The sequence below is a fragment of the Protomyctophum bolini genome (assembly GCF_963924005.1).
Source record: "Protomyctophum bolini genome assembly, chromosome: 22".
NCBI lineage: Eukaryota > Metazoa > Chordata > Actinopteri > Myctophiformes > Myctophidae > Protomyctophum > Protomyctophum bolini.
Window position 1 is genome coordinate 9,265,868 of NC_137883.1, and position 13,592 is coordinate 9,279,459.

The 13,592-nt window shown below is 41.2% G+C and overlaps 1 protein-coding gene across 2 annotated transcripts in view; it reads right to left on the minus strand.

Moving 5' to 3' along the window:
• plppr1 (phospholipid phosphatase related 1) overlaps window positions 1-13,592 on the minus strand; it is an 88,517-nt gene that overhangs the window by 54,590 nt on the left and 20,335 nt on the right. For both annotated transcript variants that reach the window (XM_080755857.1, XM_080755856.1), the window contains exon 2: window positions 2,065-2,175. In XM_080755857.1, coding sequence (XP_080611983.1) covers window positions 2,065-2,124 — 60 coding nt within the window. In that variant the 5' untranslated portion in view covers window positions 2,125-2,175. The remainder of the gene's footprint in view (window positions 1-2,064; window positions 2,176-13,592) is intronic.

Genomic DNA, 13,592 nt, shown 5'->3' on the forward strand with positions numbered 1-13,592 from the left:
CCGAGAGATAGACAAGCTCACAACGTGTCGCAGAAGCGACGCCTTGTCCCGATCCCGACAACCTTTGCTGCGTGCCCATCTCTCTCCCCCTTTCCTGTCAAACTACTGTTAATCAATAAAGGCAAAAAGCCCCCCCAAAAAAAGAGTTAAAAAAAAAACCAAGCAGAATTACATTACGTTCAGTTCACATTCACCCAAAATATGAACGGATTCGTGAAGGTTCATTGAACGTGTTCAGGGACAGCCCTGAGGAAAGCTGAGGGGGAATACAGTGTAGGAGAGACAGACAGTAGGAAAGCTGAGAGGGAATACAGTGTAGGAGAGACAGACAGTAGGAAAGCTCAAGAATCAAGAGGGTTTACTTGCCAATCAATACGGATATACAAGCAGTTAAATGTTAGTGTGTGTCATGTTCAGGAAGACTGTGCTAATAGCAACAATAGAATATACACAAGAAAGACATAATACTAATACTGGATTGTAAATAAATGAAAACATGAAATATAAGATAAGACACATTCTTTTAACCTTCTGTTAACCCATTCTGACCGGGCACCCATTTTGGTGTTAGCATCATGTTATGCTTTAGCTATTGAAAAATAGCAGATCTACAAGCTCATATCGCGCCACCGAGTGGCGCGATACGAGCTTGTAGGTCTGCTATTTTTGAAAAATTCGAAGAACGACTGACATTTTTAGAATCTGATCTCAGGTCAGAATGGGTTCATCAGACCAGTGTGTGTCCAGTGGAAACCTCGTATGAATCTGATCTCAGGTCAGAATGGGTTAAAGAAAACCTTAGTAGTGTAGGAGACTATAGTAGAAAAGCTGAGAGGGAGACAGTGTAGGAAAGCTAAGGGCGACATACACTACAGTATGTATGTGTGTAACACGATACATACAACATGCATACATACCGCACCGTCCGCATTCAAAACTAATAAAGTCATCTAAAGTAGATATCCCCCTGGGAAAAAGCTCCTCGCTGGTCTGGATCAAATCCACAGCTTTCAACTGTCTAACTTTGCTATAGTCTCTCCTGCACTGTCTCCATCCCAGTTGTCCTGCCATCTGTCTCCCTCTTGAAGCACACACACACACAGTGTTGTGGGTTTTTGGTACTCCAAAGTGCTTTGTAAACATACAATTTTGCTGAAATAAGATTGTCCTAGCCTAGCCTAGCCTCATCTCATATTAAGCCAATGGTGTTTTTGCCAATCCCTTCATGACAGCCCCAGGCTTTGTTTGATTTATAGATTTTTCAATAAGTGGGCGTGTTGCGGGACGTAACTTGTGTGACAAATATTAATAATGTACATCTGCCAGCACGGTAATCAACCCAAAGTACACGGGAAAGTACATAGCATTTACATCTAATGAGGTGAGGCTGTCAGGAGAAAGCTGTATAATTACATACAGCATACTGTATCTGTGTGGAGCAAGTGTCTTATAAAGACGCTTGTCAGAGAGAGAGAGAGAGAGAGAATTTGAGAGAAAGGAGGGCATTGAGAGGGGGGGGGGGGGGGGAGACAGACAGACAGACAGACAGACAGGTAATGCTCTGTGGTGCTTCTTCTGATTTAATTACCATATCAACTCAGTCTTTAATCACAAAAATGTCTCAGGATGCCTAGCATCGCACGCACGCACACACATGTGTTCCGCTTTCCACGCCTTTGAACACTCTCTTGACAGACACAGTTGGTGTATAATTCACCAGTTGAGGTCAGTGGCTGCAATTCTTTCACATTGGCACACGAAAGCACGCACAACCTCACCCTCTCTAAAGTACCTTCTCGTGTGGTTCATTGGTATATAAAACAATTAAAGAAAAGAAACACGTCAGAAGATTGTTGAAAATGTGCTTTCTTTTTCTTTGTTGCAAGAAATTTAATTCATGAAAGGTGCTATATAAATAAAGTTGTATTATTATTATTAAAAGCTGATTCTCCATTATTCAATTAACTACATTCATGAGCAATAATAAGTTGGTAGATATCGGTTTAACTTTTGATACATTTTCGGTTAATTGCCCTACTCACGCACACATGCATAAGTGCTCACCTCGACGAAGATGAAACATGGGATGATGGAGTAGCTTCGCAGGGTGTTGTCGAACGCCATCTTGCCTCCTGTAGGGAGACACTCTCCTCTCCGGATTCAGGGCAGATCAGTCTATGGAAACAGTGAAGAATCACAAGTTAACCCCATTAGTCACATGAACCCTGACGTCCCCATTTTGTCCATACCATTATAGGTGATGGTTCTCAAAAATAGCCTTAGTAGAGGATGACTCCTACTGATTTTGACCTCATGGCATCATGTCTAGCGCCACCCTTAGACCAAAATCTCCACTTTTCCTGCACTCAAGTGCAAACGGCCTCCATGAGGCAGTTTGTTCACCACATTCACACTTCCTGGAGAATGAATAACCATTTCACCCCATGACCTTTACTTTATGGCAACCCTCGGGCAAAAATATCAACATCAGACCAGATTGCTCAATCACATACTAGGCAGATTGCAGCTCATTTCCGTGAGCCCATGGACTTCTTCTATCCTGGTATCACCGTCCATGGGCCAAAATGTCCCTTTGAGTGCAAGGGCCAGCAAAGCCTCTAGGGGCCGCTATGAGCCATGGCTTTTGGTTTCCATGCCGTTTCAGACGACAGGGGACTATTGTCGCAGGCGTTCTAGCTTGGATCAGCGGTTAGTAACAGTATACTATAATACTTAATTGTCTCAATTCAATCTATCAGTTATACTGACATCATGGTTATGTTTTCAACCATGTTGGTCTGTTTAAGCCCATCTAATAGTTAGTGAACGTGTTTTATGAATATGATTATTTTAATTCGGTTTTTATCCTAGCCCCTTACAGCTCTCATGTCGGAGGCTCTGTTTTAATTTGTTTTCATCCCGCTCACCCACAAGAGGCTTAATGTCTCAAGGCATAATAAACTGGCTGGTTAAATAATGGTTAAATTACAACACATTGCATTAGTGTGATTAAACAATGAAAGCTAACAAACTGCATCGCCACAAGTTAACGGGACAGTTATTTCGATTGGTTCAGTCAAAGTGAAACCACATGGAATGAACATTCAATGTCAGAAGCTACTTCGGCCAGTCCCACTGGGTTTCTGACCATTCCCACACGCCCACAATGATTTCATCCCATTCCGTATATTTTTGACAGCCCCGCTCCTGCCTGCAGCAAAGTTGAACTACCATCTGCAATATTTCCATTGGGACCCATGCACTTACGAACAGAAACACTGAATGAGAAGAGTGAGAGAGAGGAGAGAGAGGCGAGAGAGGCAATTAGCCCTTCACCAAAACCCATCCCAAAAAGCGATTGTCCAATGCCAATCTAAATAGTTTAGCTACTGTTGCTATGCAGGCCAAGCTTTCGCCACCTCATAGCTGTTATTTTGCACGGCTGTGTTGTTGAACATTTACACGGCTTCGTCGAAAAAGTTACATGACTGACCAACCCAGGTGATGGCAATAATAATACTAATGACCGTAGTCTTACCGTGCAACATGAAAACTCCTGTCAGGTGGTCGTTTCCTCGTATTTCTAGTTGATTTAAATAATGTCATGCAAATTTCTCCAGTGCATAGCCTACTGCAGGCCTGGTTGACTAGATTTGGAAGACATTTTGATGCTTTCTACTGAAATGATTGATTATTTATGTGGAGAAATCCCGTCATTTAACATGCAAGGACAGCTTGCCCCGTCTCCTCGCTGCTAACGTGTCTATTGGCCAAGGGCGGGTTGGGGAGGGGCCAATTACAGCACCACGGACAGCGACAGTGGGCTCAGCTTACTGCTCATCAGTAGGTAATTCATAAATAGATGGATATACCTGTACTGTAACAGATTTTCACAGTACCATTATTAAGAAATGTGTCCACTCCAAATGTCAGACCTGCTTTTCTATTGTAATCGATAGTTTTGTTGACCGGACATTCCCACCCGCAGAAACTTTAAAATAATGCCCCCTCCTGCAATATCTGCTTTGCGTCTGTTGGAAAATGTTCTCATTTTCTTTTTACTCCATGAACTGCAAACGTGAAAGCCTGCATCAACGAGAGTTTTACCTACCTCACTTTTAGCTGTAACTGTATTCCCTCTTGGATCCCAGATTCCCAATCCTAATGCAGGGCTCTACTTTTGAGCACACCGGCATGGCAATAATGATAGTAGAGATGGAAACACAATAATGACAGCATGTCACATAATTGCAACAACATTATAGGTCGTTTCGAGGAAGCAATCAGATTGGTTGAAATGGCTTTCTAGCCATGCTTAAACCACGATAATGGCACCGCCATGGCTAATCAAAACAAATAATTCAGCCCTGCTTTTCTCTCAGACCGCAGCAGACTCGGTGGCTGGGCTAGCTAGTTTCTTGGGACACTTCTGCGGTACCTTTCGGAACTACCTACGGCACCGCAGGCGTGCATTAATGGCGATAAACAGCCTTTCGTGTAATATTGCTTAAGTCACAGTCCTAGAGCAACACTTCTACTACACTACACTAGCAATTACAGCCTGTGTATGCAATTAATGCTCGGCAGCAGTGCCCCCTGTCTTATTAAATATTCAAACCAGGCTAATCAAACTGAATGTAACATTTAATTGATCAGTCTCGCAAGGCATTCACTCAGTAGAATGCAATGCTTTTAGTGTTAAAAAGGGAGATAGTGCAGATAAGTCAGACTGTTTCTCTGCAGATAGCCCGAGCTAATGTATTAGGTTTCTGGTCTAGAGGGGCGATCTGTCAGTCACCCCCGGCCCCTCCTCTCCCCCCCAGTGGAGCGCTACATCATTTGGAGTGACGCTCACCCGGAAGGGTTGACTCCCACTTCTAGACCAGAGCGGCCAATGCGTTCCGCCAGGCTTTAATTTTTTGCGCCGACGAAAATGAAAGCCTGGTACCGAGGCTGCTCTGCACATTACAAAAACACACTATGAAAGATTGTCTGGTAAAAGGTTGAAAGACCTTCTTATTTTGTGTTAGAGAAATAATGTGCTGTATTGATTCTGCTATACAAGCTATATTCAAATGGCTATCGGCAGTTCTAATCTAGGCAACACTGAAGATACACGTACTATTAACACAGATTGCAATGTAATCTTAAATCTTCCAAAGTTAGAAAATAGCTTATTATTGTACTATACAAAACATTTGACACAAAACACAATATTTTCAGATCACGCCATAAGACAACATTCTTTTTTTAACAACTATCATTTTTAGGTGGGTAGTGGGTACTGGTTTATTTTGATAGGGGGTGTTATAAAGGGGGTGGGGGGGTGACAGGATATTTTAAAAAAGCACAGAGATGGGAGAAGTCATGCAACTCAGGTCTACTCTCTAGACCGGGGACATTGCCATTACAACGACTTCACACATTTCAACCCATCTTCATATAATTTGTCCTTACTACTAGTGCTAAAAATAAAGGTTAATAAAAAGGTTGAAAAGATTGAATTCCAAGCGGCTCCACTGCCTAGGAGATTATTCAGCCTCAACATCTCCCTATAGTCACAACTGACAATGAACTTACTATATCTAGCAAATTCATCATTATCAGATTTTTTTTTAAATGATCGTCCCTCACAACTGCAAGCTCATCAATGAGTTGCCTCAAGGCCTTGTCAGAATTCATCAGAGTCTCAGTGATTCACGGAGACAGTGACACTCCACTCTGATGACTTTGTTCACATGAACCTGACAGTGCGATTGCTGTGATGAGGGGTGTCTCCTTTCCTGTCCATTGTATGGTGGTTAAGTCAGTTATAAAGTGCTTTTCAAACAAAAAGCTGGTGTAGTGTACAAATGAGCAAAGACATCACTACCATGGCCCTTTGTCCACCAAAATAACTTGGTTTCTATAACCGGTCCGGTTCTAGTCTAGATTCTTGGAACTGAGATGGTTTCAGGGAACCGGCCGCAAACGGCCCTTGTTTCTCCACCTGGTTTAAGCAGAACCATTGTAATCAAAGATATGTCATGAACGAATTATGCATTCAATGGGCAACCAGTGAAGATCGGTCAGGCCCAGCAATGGTATAAGAAGACACACACACACACACACACACAGACACACAGACACACACACACACACACACACACACACACACACAGGAGTAAAATCAGTTAAAAGTATTTTGATTATGTACATTTCTACGACTCTGGATTCACAGAATTCGCTAGGTTCCCAATTGCAAATATCCAGCCAGCTGGCACGTTAAAAAGGACAGACGCATCATTCGTTCTTCTTCCCAGTGCTTAGATGCTCCATTTGTCCTAAATTTGGATCAAATGAGCACAAAAATAATAATATCCCCTGTCGGTTTGTGTATCCCTCAATACTGCAATGCTCGCTTTACTCAATTCAGCTACCTTTTGCACAGTGGCTTTTCCATGCCAATTCAATTGCATAATAATTAACAATTCCACAATAGGACAGTGTTTCAGCCCAATGCTGTGATTTCAAAACTATGCAATGGACAAAACAAATGTGAGGTCCACTCGTTTCATTATGCATGCCATGTATTCATTTCCATTCCATTACGACCAGAGCTCACACTAGTGCAGATGCAGATCCAGAAAAAGAAACAATTCTAGATTCAATTAAATTCTTATATCCCGGGTTTTCGATAGTCCTTTGTGTGAACCTTATATATTAAGTATGTGAAACATACTACAATAGGCATAGTCTAGTATTATTTTAAACGCCTGAATGCTAAGAAAATGTTATCTGAAAGTGTAAGCCTATAATAGCATATTGTCTATCCTACTAACTAAACAGATTAACACCCATTCATGAGTTAGACAAGTTAATTGATTGTAGAACAGCTTCTCTCCCAGTAACGAGTTACGTTTTCATTGTTTAATTTGAGATTTTAATACATTTTAAGAATTACGGGGACAGAGTGGGATATGTGACACGTTCGGATGACGTCACCGCAAAATGGATTGTCGCACTGGCATGCAAAGGGTTCTGGGAAGTGGATTTTCATGAAAAGGAACGATGATTTCGGCGCAGTGGTTCTTCAAAGGTTAGTGAAATCTAGGCAGTCAACAGGGCATTGCGATTAATTAATTCCGCAGTCAAACTGTTAATTAAACAACAATGTGTGTTTGGACCAGGCAGCACCCACGTCACTGAAAGCCAAGGAGCAAGTGTCTAAACACAACTACTGCACGTCATTGCATAATACACACGTATGTAGGATTCATCGCCTGCAAAATATAGAGATTTGTTTTTACTCTGACAAGAACTTTTTTTTTTTTTATCAGATGAAGAGCTGTACACATCAACAAGTATCATAACAACTCATCATCGGAGACAGAACATCTGGCGCAGTCTGGATGAAAACACACTTGACATAAAGGCTGATGTCTGGTACAATCACAACACAATGTGTTAATATAAACTCACATTATGTACAGAGAGATAGGCTTGTGCAACAATATTTTTGTTGTATTTAGAATGATGTTCATAATTTGGAGTGCCATTAAGCCGACAAATTGGTGTGGTTTGGGCCATTGAATTGAACCCCCCCCCCCCCCATGGCCAGCTAGGGCGCCTGATGGAGGGGAAAGGAACTGGTCAGAATAACGTGTTCCTTCCACACGCTACATGCTACATCCGGCCAGGGAAACTCCCCCCCCTTGCAGGGGAAAATATGTGGGGCAGCGGTTCATCGTTGGCATACGACTAATTAGACCGTCCCTCACCTCACACAGTCTCGTCAAAACGTGACTATTGTAACTCCCTCCTTACTGGCCTACCGGCATGTGCACTTAAGCCTCTCCAACTGATCCAAAATGCTGCAGCTCGCTTGGTCTTCAACCAGCCAAAATTCTCACACGTCTCCCCCCTTCTCCACTGGCTCCCAGTCGCTGCCCGCACAGAATACAAAACTCTGATACTGGCATTCAAAAGGTATGGCTCCCCCATATCTTGCAAGTATGATAGAACCCTACAAACCCTCCCACGCACTCAGATCAGTAAACGCAGCAGGGAAGCTGGAAGTACCTTCACTAAAAACGCAGGGGCAATGCTCCACACGACCCAAACTTCTCCCTTCTGGTTCCAAAACCATGGAATGCACTTCCAATTACAATCAGAACTGCAGCATCACTCCCAATATTCCGCCGTAGTCTGAAAACCCAACTTTTCAGACTCCATGGCCCGTAGCACTTGCCCTAGCCCCTTAGATAAGCACTTTATGTAGACTTCGATAGCATTTTATACAGACTTATAGCTATGTTATGTAGACAGCACTAGAATTACATTTTATGTAGTCATAGCACTTTATAGTATGTATAGTTTATATGTATAGTTTCATATATTCCACGGTTACGTTCTTTTCCTTTCATGATTAACTACTTTTTATGTACTGTATGTGATGTATTGCCATGCTTTTTGTTCTTGCTTAATGTAAATCGCTCTGGATTAAGAGCGTCTGCTAAATGCCTAAATTGTAAATTGCATCCAGGTAGTGTGTGTGCACATCGACCAGGGTAACGGTGCCGGAGATTAGCTGTACAGACGGACGGACGGACACACGGACTCACTCACACACAAACACACGGACGGAGTGCTAAATATACGCTCTACCCATGCCTTCGGCCTGGTGGAGACAACAAATCAAGGATAAATATTGGGCATGCCTGTAAGATTCAGAGAACTCTTGACAGCAAGTGAACAAAGTTTCCATTCACAATTTTGCATATAAAAACATAGGAGACTGTTCCAAAACTACCTCAAGCATACAGTACACTTTCATATGCCACACACACACACACACACACACACACACACACACACACACACAAATGTTTGTCTTCCAGTGAAACGGGCACAGAGGAGCTGCTTGAACAGAAATCCTGTTAATACGTGGGTGGAGGTCAGGATTGCCCATCAAACCATTACACTCACATTAGTTTACAATACTGGAGTTTTGTATTAGAATATCTACTACTCGTGCCTACGAAGGCATAACACAAAGGGGATTGTGGATTTAGCATGCAAGTACAATATACTAGACGACTACGGTCTTGAGAGAAAACAGCAAATAATATCAGATGCGCCTTAATTAACTCATAAGGCAACTAAATAAAAGCGGCACTCCAGATGCAAGACTGGCAATTCTACACATGCGTGACTCATCTGGCAGCGTGTGTCCTCATTACTCAAATGTCCTCCCAACCTTACTTTTTAAACTAAAAACAAGGTCCAAGGTCAAGTGAGGAGTGTGCCATGTGATATCGTTTTGCTGTTAATCCTGGACCCCGGTTTTCTTTTCATCAAGTATTGACCCGTTTTTAGATTGTTCATTCACCGTGGAGTGAGGGAATGAGACACAAGCAAAGAATCTGCATGAATTCAAGGCTTCACAAGATGGAGTAATTGATAGAAAAAGTTGTGAACAAGTATTCTTTCTAAATAACAAGTTTCAAAACAAGCCAGCTCTCCTCCTCACCGGCAGCACCGACCTTACCCAGGCTCCCCATATCTTTTATCAAAGACGTCACATGCACCCTAGACTATAGCAGCCAGAGACAAACATAGACTACCAGCAGGCTGGTATCAGTTTTGTTATCAAGTCAAGTGATGAGGTAATTGGTTATTACTTTTTCCCCACAGACAGATTGTTGTGACGGCTGTGCAATTGGAAGTCATTTTGCACCGGTAAATCTGCCACAATGCAGTACGTACTAGTGACAAACACGGACGGCATGAGCTTTCAACCTGTGCTTCACTTTATAGTTAATCTCACTTGAGATAAAAAATACAGGATGAGAGCACCTGACACCAGGGGTGATGAAAAATACAACAATCCATCTCCCTTTAAAATGGATGAAAGCTTGTCCCCTAAAAATATAGGAAGATAAAACAAGTGCATGCTAAAGTTAAGTTATCACAAATATAGAGGACATGTCCTCATCGTGAATGACTGAGACTTGACGAGTCAGAAGGTACAGACACAACTAGAAAAAGTGCCCTTCTGGGCACATGTCTCCACCAGAGCCAGATCACTCATAGCATCTCTGAGGATAGAATTCTGGATGAGCAGGACATGTGCAGAATTTTGTACAAAATGGGCCACTCCTGAAAACTTTTGAAGGCAATCTTAGCCAATCTAAGAATCTGAGAAATCCAACACTCGTCTTGATCACATGACTAGAGAGATCATGTGTACCGATTTGCGTGAGATTTGGATGAAATCCGTGCGACTAACATAAACAATGTATTTTCCAGAAATCGGCCTCATGGTGGCGCTATAACCGGCAGATGTGGAGGGATGCAGGGAAAATGTTTTTCCATGGCCTCTAGGGAGTGTGCATACTTAAGTTGTATATGTATACAGATCGATGCAGTTATAGGTAAAACAGGAATTGCCCTGTTATAGCACCACCGTGAGGCTGATTTGGAGAAGAAAAATAGTGGCATGTCATCCTCGGCCTAGTGGAAATGTGTATGCATAATTTCACGGAAATGTGTTTTGCCTCTCCTTTGTTTGTGTAGCCAGGTGGTGTCAAGGGAAACGAAACAAAGGACTCAATAAAAGATAAAGAACCCTTAAAAGTGTTGGATTGGAACAGTCTTTGTATTGAAACCAGGGGTGGGTTAGGTTACATTGGCTTTCAAAGAAAATAACTAAATCATCAAACATAAATAGCATTCATAATTCTCCCCTACCAAAATATACTCAAAGTTTTCACTCAATGTTCAACTCAAAACCTTCCAAATTGGAATAATTGAACCTTAAAATAAAGCTAAATGAGTCTTCAGGAAATAAACCAGTCCAATTCAAATAAAACAAAACAAACTATCCTCTTCAATTTTCAATGTTAATGGGAAATATCCTCTTGCTGTTTAGGCAATGGGGAGCAAACTCCTCTTGCTCTGAGTTAAGTAGGCCTACTTTCCAATGGGGTTGGGTTACCTGTATGTTCCTTAGGTGAATGTTGTTAACTCAAAACAGGCAAATCCAAGAAAATCCTGGAGGACAACTCCTGCTCCAAACAATTCACTCCTCAGATCCAATTCTCCCTGGATTCCAAACCCAGTAGAGCTTGAAGATCTACAGGCCTGCTTCTCCAGTTAGTGAATTATATAGTTTGTTTAGGTATAGTTTGCTCCAACTTGAGCCACTTCAAGGATAAAATAAAAACACTGGGTGAAGAATGTTGAGTAGAGTGCTGGACAATTGTCATGAAGTGCTGCTGCCAGCCTACAAACTGTTTCTCCCAGTGACACACCTGTGGCAACTTCAGTCCTGAGCAGGGAAATTGCCAGGTGTCCATCATCGTTAAGTGGTGATGGCCTGTTAATTATTCAATTAGGAGTCAATTGTGACTCTGGCCGTCACAACTGTATTACGGCAATAAAAATAGTGTATGGGAAAATACTACATAGGTTTCTGTCGGACAGCTACATTATTAAAGGGTAAACTGCAGAATGGAATGAAAGCACTTTAAATAAATTAGATAAAAAGGAATCAATGACATAATATCATGAATCTGAAAAACCTAATAGTGGAGTACGGGGGTGCAGAATAATCACAACCGCAATTGTTTTGATGTTGTCAAAAAATCAAGATGAAAAAGAAAATCTGAATAACTCACTTTCCAGACAATTTCTAAAGAAAGCCTTATCTAAATCTAATACAAAGATGCCTTTATTCTATCTTCGTATCTTTACCTCGCCTCAAACATGTTACACAAGATCGTATAAGCAGTGCCAGAGATTGTTTCCATCCACCGTCTCTGCCAGCACGTTCTCAGTGTGATATCAATCCAACATGCCATACGGTAACGGTTATCCTGCAACTAATAACCTTGTGTGTAGAGTGGGGAGGGGCTCCAATTAATCCATTATTGTCAAAGTGTGGTCACGTAAAAAAAAGCATACAAAACAATCATAATAGAGCACATTCAATGTGAAGTTATACAAGGGTAAAGCAGTGATAATTCAGGAGTAATTTAACCATTTCCATAGGTTATGTAACCAGACCACATTTAACACAAGTGTGAGAACCAAGTGTAAAAACACTAACAGAGTTCTTTAAGGCACAATAACATCTCCTGACGTAGAGCAGAGTTTCCAAAACATTTAATTGCCTTCTAGGAACCCTAAATAGAATAGCCATGTAGCCTCTGTCCCCTAGATAAAATAAATACCGGTAGATACAACTCTCATAGACTATTTCGCGTATTATATTCTACTTAGCGGTACTTACATTAGGCCACCCTCCAGCAGTTGCTTTGAAAACGCAATGACTCAAAGAATCAACGATTATTTTTAGTCGCACAGCCCTAATTCCTTAAAAGATTAATTGCACAGCCCTAGTAATATAAGCCCTAAGAATATGTATGTGTATGGAAATATAAATGCAAGAATCCAAGTTGTGTTTGTGCATATGTGAACCCACCACCCATTCCCTGCTGAGAAATGAACATCTCAGAATTTTGGTCTAGCCTATATTTAGATCAAACAACAACCTCCTCCTGCCTGATTATAAGAATGTCTTTTCTTTCATTCCTTAAGCCATCATAACAACTGCATATTTTAAAGTATAACAAAACCTGTATATATTAAAATAAAAATGAAAATTAAATTTAAATAGTAATCCAATTTGATTTATTTATTTATAACAGTTATTATATAACATTATGCATAATATGGTAGTTCTTTCCAAGGGAAAGATATCAATTAGTTGTTGTACCGGTGAGGTAAGAAACCCTAGGGGCGCTTGTGCAAAAACATTGTGCAGTGATGCAAATACGGTGCGTTTCGCATCCCTAGACGCAACATATTGATAAAGGACACAACTGTGTCCCCTTCCGGGGGTCCCTGGATGCACTACTGTATATTCAGTACTGTAACAAGAATCCAAATAGAATTTTAATTTAAAAATCACAATCCATTGGCACAAATTATTTTGCATGGCTGCATCAGACCTCATCTGACATTATAAACAAAATCCACGTAGAAATCATAATAAGTTAACACACGGACGCCACCATGATGTTGCACAACACAATAATTTAAATCGTTTATCGTAACAATTTGTACGACAATTCTCAACTCGTAGTGAAATGAAAAATAAGTTTTCACACTTTTAGACCATATCCGTGGTCATCATATGGTCATACCCAACAATGGATGCCAAAACAATGGGAACTTTTTCACTTTTCAAAAGCCCATAAAAATCCAATTTGAATTACTTCCTGTATTAACGGAATCATCATGTGACGTGTAGAGGTACAGTACACATGAAGCTTGATTAAATTAATCTGTTTGATTCTTATATCTGCTACTGATTACAGAAATCCTCCGTTTTTATTCTGAATCCATTGCACTCCTTGGGCTAAAATTGGCCATAGCCAATGTGCTGACCTCATCATATTTGTGATTACGGCTATGGACATTTTTTGTTGAATAAGTGTTTTTCGTGCAAAACGAACACATAACTTTTGTAGCCAGGAGTCATCAAAGTATTCTAGAAAACAAAACTGCCAGCAAGTGAGATCACCCCCAACGCCCCCACCCCCCAC